Source organism: Nansenia antarctica (assembly GCF_963989245.1).
Source record: "Nansenia antarctica genome assembly, chromosome: 17".
Lineage (NCBI taxonomy): Eukaryota > Metazoa > Chordata > Actinopteri > Argentiniformes > Microstomatidae > Nansenia > Nansenia antarctica.
Genome location: NC_137687.1, coordinates 27,570,031 through 27,578,046, shown reverse-complemented (window position 1 = coordinate 27,578,046; position 8,016 = coordinate 27,570,031). Strand labels below are relative to the sequence as shown.

Genomic DNA, 8,016 nt, shown 5'->3' with positions numbered 1-8,016 from the left:
CCTAGCCTCTGCTAGACTAACCCAGGCCTAGCCTGCTACACTAACCCAGGCCTAGCCTCTGCTAGACTAACCCAGGCCTAGCCTCTGCTAGACTAACCCAGGCCTAGCCTCTGCTAGACTAACCCAGGCCTAGTCTCTGCTACACTAACCCAGACCTAGCCTCTGCTAGACTAACCCAGGCCTAGCCTCTGCTAGACTAACCCAGACCTAGCCTCTGCTAGACTAACCCAGGCCTAGCCTCTGCTAGACTAACCCAGACCTAGCCTCTGCTAGACTAACCCAGACCTAGCCTCTGCTAGACTAACCCAGGCCTAGCCTCTGCTAGACTAACCCAGACCTAGCCTCTGCTAGACTAACCCAGGCCTAGCCTCTGCTAGACTAACCCAGGCCTAGTCTCTGCTAGACTAACCCAGACCTAGCCTCTGCTAGACTAACCCAGACCTAGCCTCTGCTAGACTAACCCAGGCCTAGCCTCTACTAGACTAACCCAGGCCTCTGCTACACTAACCCAGGCCTAGCCTCTGCTACACTAACCCAGACCTAGCCTCTGCTAGACTAACCCAGGCCTAGCCTCTACTAGACTAACCCAGGCCTAGCCTCTGCTAGACTAACCCAGGCCTAGCCTCTGCTAGACTAACCCAGACCTAGCCTCTGCTAGACTAACCCAGGCCTAGACTATATAAATATAAATATAATTTAGCCATTGACGCTTTTTTATCCAAAGCGACTTACAATCAGAGATTGTCTCCCTGGAGTAACTTAGGGCTAAGTGCCTTACTCAAGGGCACACTAGTAGTGGGTTAGGGTCCAACTCACTGTCGACTAGGCCACCACCACCACCACTACCCTACCCCCCATTACCCCCCTGTACCCCCCCCCCCCTCCTCCCCCCCATTACCCCCCAGTACCCCCCCCACCCCCCCTCCTCCCCCCCCATTACCCCCCTGTACCCCCTGTACCCCCCCCCTGTACAGTTTCTCTCAGTGGAGGCTGGGGGAGGTCGGGTTCGGGCAAAGAGAGAGGGAGAGAGAGAGAGAGAGAGAGAGAGAGAGAGAGAGAGAGAGAGAGAGGGAGGGGGCCCTAGGGGTAGAGAGAGCACAGGTGTTTGACACCATTCCTCCTGGTCCTCCGATTTCTACCTCCACCAGCCTCCCCTGGCAGAACTGTACACCTCACACACACCTCACACACACCTCACACACACCTCACACACACCTCACACACACCTCACACACACCTCACACGCACCTCACACGCACCTCACACACACCTCACACACACCTCACACACACCTCACACACACCTCACACACACCTCACACACACCTCACACACACCTCACACACACCTCACACACACCTCACACACACCTCACACACACCTCACACACACCTCACACACACCTCACACACACCTCACACGCACCTCACACGCACCTCACACACACCTCACACACACCTCACACACACCTCACACACACCTCACACACACCTCACACACACCTCACACACACCTCACACACACCTCACACACACCTCACACACACCTCACACACACCTCACACACACCTCACACACACCTCACACACACCTCACACACACCTCACACACACCTCACACACACCTCACACACACCTCACACACACCTCACACACACCTCACACACACCTCACACACACCTCACACACACCTCACACACACCTCACACACACCTCACACACACCTCACACACACCTCACACGCACCTCACACACACCTCACACACACCTCACACACACCTCACACACACCTCACACGCACCTCACACACACCTCACACACACCTCACACGTCAAGTCAGCAGCTAGCTGGCGTCCCACTGGGCCTGAGATTCACTTTCATTTTATGCTCATCTTTTTCTTTTTCTCACCTCTTCCCTCGTTTCCAATCTCACTCCCTGCAGCAGGTCTGACAGCTCATTAGTTGGCGCACACAGACACACACACACACGCACTCACTCACACACACACACACACACATACACATACACATACACATACACATACACATATACGCGCTCACACACACACACACACACACACACACACACACACACACTCACACCCTCCTCTCACCTTGGTTATAGTAAGGTTGTCAGCATTTTGTTTTGAACCCTGCTACCTTAGTTAGAACTGTGTGTGTGTGTCTCTGTGTGTGTGTCTGGGTGAGCGTGTGTGTGTGTATGTGTGTCTGTGAGTGTGTCTGCAAGCGTGTCTGTGCGTGTGTGTGTGTCTGCGTGAGCGTGTGTGTGTGATATATGTTCATTCAATCCAGGCGAGACATTACCTCTGAAGGAGGATTTACTGTTAGTTAGTCCATCCAGGGCAGCAGCCATAACACACACACACACACACACACACACACACACACACACACACACACACACACACACACACCTCACGAGGTCAGACCATAAAACAAAGTGGCAGAGGGATAACGGTATTTGTGCCAGAGTCAATGTGATCAATTAAGTCTGCCATCACTGGGGAAGGACGCTCTCTGAACCACACACACACACACACACACACACGCACGCACACACACAAGCAGACACGCGCTGACACACACGCGCACACGCACACACGCGCACACACACACACACACACACACACCTCCTCTAGCCCAGTTGCACAGTGATGAATCAGCGTCCTCACCAGCTGCTTTCCAAATTAACACTCACTACGACAGCAGTCCAGACACACACACACACACACACACACACAAGGCCTGCCAATACCCAGTGAAAACACCTGGACCAGCCTACATCTGTTCTACTGTTCTCTATCTGCAACGTTTGCAGGAAAAGTGCTATACAAATAAAAGTTATTATTATTATTATTACTGGGAACAGCCTACCCTGCTTACTGGCCTTACTGGGAACAGCCTACCCTGCTTACTGGCCTTACTGGGAACAGCCTACCCTGCTTACTGGCCTTACTGGGAACAGTCAGTCTACCCTCCTGCCTGCAACTCCATCCTCTCCGGTTCTCCCACCCTGGACTGCCCGGTAAACACAGGAACTGCTGAGTCGCTGAGTGAGCTAGCCTCCAGTCTGGTTCCCAAGGGAACGTTACCAGGAACAGGAACGTCATACAGTTACAGGACTTCCTGGATAGGCGGCGGTGCGTCACCGTGCTCCAGGATATAGAGGATGATGAACTACACCTGATCTCTCATCTGGAGAGGCTGGCTGGCTGGCTGGCTGGCTGGTTGGGAGGCTGGCTGGCTGGCTGGGAGGCTGGCTGGCTGGCTGGCTGGGAGGCTGGCTGGCTGGCTGGCTGGCTTGACCGAGATTTTCCTTTTTTACATTTTGGGCATTTAGCAGACGCCTTATTCCAAAGCGACTTACAATCAATACATTAGACTAAGCAAGTAAATCATCAATTCACCAGTCGTAGCAGGAAGAGGAATATAGCTCAGGCCCGGGGCCACTGGCAGTCGTCGTGATAGAAGAAGACACTGGAGAAACAGTACAGGGGGGAGGGGGGGAGTAGAAATCTTAGGAGACACAGTATAGGGGGAAGCAGGTGTCTTTGGAGACACAGTGCAGGGGGGTAGTAGATGTTTCAGGAGGGACAGTTAAGATGTAACCTGATGGGTCTTCAGTCTTCGACAGAAGATTGGGAGTGACTCTGCAGTTTTGACAGACGATGCGAGTGTAGTGAAGTGCCGCCGCGTTGACGTAGAGGTGGTGGGGCCAGTCGGCCAGCAGAGGTGATCTCAGACACAGACCCAGACATGACCACAGAGGTGGCTAATCCAACCTGTTACTGGGGGTGTTTCATTAGCACCACCCAGTCATACCCATCATGTCTGGCCAGTGGCCAGAATGCTACTACAGGCGGCTAGCTACTGTAGCTACAGTAAAGTGAAGTAAGTCAGGGTTCCTACAAGTTAAAACAAGTCAAATTTAAGACCTCTTTGAATATCATTTTAGACTTATTCGCGACACCATGTGATAGCTTTTTGTCATCCTCGAGGTGATGAAATTAGGGATTTCACTGCCATACAGACAAAAAAGGAAACGAATTGGCATTTTTTTGGTTCCAGCTTGATTAATTTCCACGCTGGTATGTCTCAGGGTCTTACCCCCCCAATCCAACCCTTAATGCTGAGTGCCAAGCAGGGAGGCATGGGGGGGGGGGGGGTTCGTGTTCCTGTGATTGGATGAATACACGGGACAAGGGAATCCCGTATATTCATCCATCCAACATACGGGCTAACGGTACAGTTGGCGACGCTATGTGGGTGGCTAGCTGCTAGCGATGGGGCTACAGGTTCAAGTTGCATCCCCTCAGAGCTGCAGTGGCTGAGGAACATTTTGGTGCTCAAGTTTCTCACACTCTAATCTCAACTCTTTACTTTACGAGATAGGCGTTAGAGATACGGCTCCTCGACCTGTCGACCTTGTTATGTAAGAGCCCTTACATAACAGAATCAACACTCTGGACTGTACAGGGGAGGCTGGCGGAGGAAGAAATTGGAGGACGGGCTCATTGTAATGCATGACGACATTCCATCCATTAGGGTCAGCCCATCCTCCCATTTCTACCTCCACCAGCCTCTCCTGGCTGTACTCGGTCGAGAGGGAATCCCTATAAGCGTTCTAGAAAGATCTGCAGTGAGAATACAAATGATATTTCTTTAACAAATGATTGAAATCAACATACAAGTCTAGCTTAGCTTACATTACAATCAGCATAAGAGTCATCGTTATCACCTGTAAAGATGTATTCATGAACCAATACTACTGCTCAGGCCATGTTGACCCGCTGAAAAGTCGTGACAGTCCCTCCGCCTTGTAACTCACTCCACTCCTGGTCTCCTATTTCTAAAGGGAAAAAAAAGCTGCAACTGAGACTTGTCTCCACAGCCACCTACACCAGAGAGACTCTGTGACATGCACAAGGCATTAGGGGTTAAGGGTTAGGCGGGAGTGATGTAGCTGTTTTGATGTAGAGAGCCCTTACATAAGGGAATCAACACTCTGGGCTGTACAGGGGAGGCTGGTGGTGGTGTTTGGTGTTTAGTGACAATGTCACATGTTGTCCCCTATCCCTGTCAGCTCCTGTATGGCTCAGAACTATGAATTCAACATCTAAAAAAAAAAAACACAACATGTAAATTTAACTACAAGACATTGAACAGTGTCTAGTAGGAACCCTGGCATGGAGTCTGAGTTGAGCCTGGCTGATACAGACAGATACAGTACCTGCCACGTAAAGCCCAAATACAACACAAGTTAAACAACACAGCTAAAGTTACTTAAGTACACACAAGTATATAGTCAAACCTTGTCAGAACAGCTATCTTCTATTGTAAACATGTGGCAGCTGAGGTTCCAGTGACTGACCTGGTAGGGGGGCGGTGGCTCCTGGTCGGGGTCTGACCCCGGGTCACCATAACTCGCCCGGTCAGAGTGAGACTCGTGGAGCAGGGAGATGTCATCCTGGGTGGGAGACTTCAGACAGTTTCCCATCTCCTCTCTGTGTCCTCCTCAGTGCTGTCTGTACGTCTGCTGGTAACCCACCTCCACTAGGTCTGCATTCAGCAGGGGAACAGATGCTGGACGAGATCAATCCAAGTGACTTCCGTGCATGTTTCACTAGGGAAGGGAAGGGACGTGTTCACCAGAAACAAAAGACATCTCTGGTCCAACAACAAAGACCAGAGAGAGAGAGAGAGAGAGGCTAACAGAGAGAGGCTAGCAGAGGCTAGCTAACTGAGAGACTGACAGACAGACACCCAGAACATTTAGTTTGTTCGACTGCAGTCAGATTCGGACGCATTCGAGGAAGGTAATGACATCTGTTCATCGATATTCCGTGTTCAAAAACAACAAACTATTTCGCTATTTCGTGTTCGCAGACCCTCAGAAGGGACTTTCCCAGCTCAGCCCCCCGAAGCTTGGAGCTGGATGTAGCAACACGACGAGACCCCGCCCCCCTTGAAACACGAACCAATGAACTGCGAGCGACCAATGCGAGTGACCAATCAGACGGTCCACATTGCTGTTTGCTAAAACGTAAACAGAACCAAAGATGATACAAAGAGAATCGTTTACTGGGGAAAGATGTGACGTTTGTATCGTTGATCTGGCGAGTTAATCGTGTTCTCTCTAAAAAGATTTGTCAGTTAGTATATATGTTTTCGGTTTTTCCAAAAAGACCGTATCCATCGTGTAATTTATCTGTGAAAGACTATAATCTGTTATTTATCTGTGAAAGATTATAATCTCTGTTATTTATTATTCATGCTCTGCTACTAGCTATGTTTTATTTATACTGTATATTTCTATGTATTTTGTATTTTGAATTTTTTGTAACTTTTTTTTTAAATTTGTTGTTGTACGGCGACCTTGAGTGCCATGAAAGGCGCCTTATAAAATAAATGCATTATTATTATTATTATTATTATTATTTATCTGTGAAAGATTATAATTCTGACGGAATATTGCATGCTGAATGATGGAATCTGTAATCAAGTCCTCCTGGCGGGTATTCCACCAACGTCGCTAAAGGAAAATCCAGGCTTATTTTTTAAAATTAATAAATCTCGCGAGATCTATCAAAACAAGTCTGGATTTTTGATCAATCTCGTGGAGTTTATCAGAATAAACCTGGATCTTCCTTGAGCGACGTCGGTGGAATTCACGCCCCAGAACTGTCAAGCGAGTCGCACAAACACAAACAACAAACAGATGTTTTCAGTTCCTTATTTGTTCATTTAATCTTAAATTACAAAACAAACATTCAGTATGTACAGGAATGTCTTTCTGCTCAGTAGTAGCCAAGTCCCAGTCTAATAATATGCTGACTGCCACATCACAGTGCCTTTAAGGTTGTTTTGGACTTTTTATATTAAACCAATGGGGGAAACAATGGAACAGAAAAAAACTAAAACAAATTATCCAACACAATCATTAGAATACCCCAGACTAAGTTCAGCTCAAAACATTAAATACATCAATTTACACATTTCCTCCACCGAGAAGAACAGTCTAAATTGACTAAATTGGTCAATTGCTTTCATCCAATACCTAATATTATAATAAAAATCAATAGAGCAGAGCTCTAAGCCTAGCAACTGGAGAGTGGACAGATACCCCAGGGGGTATTCCATCAACATTGCAAAAGGAAAAGACTCGCAAGAAATCTAGGCTTATTTTGATACATCTTGTGAGAGTTATCAAAAAATAAGCCTGGATTTTCCTTTAGCAACTTATTGGCTGTAGACCCTCTGTTGTCGTCCAAACAACTTTAAGGCTGCGTTCGTAACTTCGCTCTGGAAATCTGATCAGCACTCATGGAATGCCTCTTGTCCAATCAAATTACTTGGTCCCTTTATGACGTGGAACCCAGTGATGTTGAACTCCGGCGCTCTCAGAGCTAATTTACGAACGCAGCCAGTATCATCTAACAAGGTGATAAAAGGCAACCCATATTCCTTATTACAAATAGCATAGGTCTATAATATAATATACAGCTTATTAGATCAGGTATTGTTATTACACAGGAACATAACTATGATGTACAACAAGCCCTGCTAAGTGGTCGTTGATGTTGGAGCAGTAGAGTCATGTCTGGAAGAATCTTCTAGAGAATCTTCAACACTCTACTGACTGCCAGCCAGGCCTCCGTGTGTGTGTGTGTGTGTGTGTGTGTGTGTGTGTGTGAGTGTGTGAGAATGTGTGTGTGAGCTGAACACTGTGTGTGTGCGTGAATGTGTGTGAGTGTGTGTGTGAGTGTATGTGTGAATGTGTGTGTGTGTGTGTGTGTGTGTATGCATGCATGTGTGTGTGTGTGTGTGTGTGTCTGTGTGTGTGTGTGTGTGCGTAAATGTGTGTGTGTGTGAACGTCTGTCTGAAAGGCCTGTTTGTTAGAGCTCAAGTACTGTTGGATCCTGTCCCGTGCCAGGGGTCTGCCTTTCTAAAAGACACATTCATCTGCCCACTTAAAACGGGACAATTCTGTCAAAGGC

General features: G+C 48.2%; 1 protein-coding gene across 1 annotated transcript in view; it reads right to left on the bottom strand.

Annotated features, from left to right (window-relative positions):
• The window catches only part of rnf11b (ring finger protein 11b), a 16,963-nt gene extending 11,192 nt beyond the window's left edge, over positions 1 to 5,771 (bottom strand). The window contains exon 1 of the mRNA XM_080547545.1: positions 5,390 to 5,771. Coding sequence (XP_080403671.1) covers positions 5,390 to 5,515 — 126 coding nt within the window. The 5' untranslated portion in view covers positions 5,516 to 5,771. The remainder of the gene's footprint in view (positions 1 to 5,389) is intronic.
• Positions 5,772 to 8,016: the final 2,245 nt, after the last annotated feature.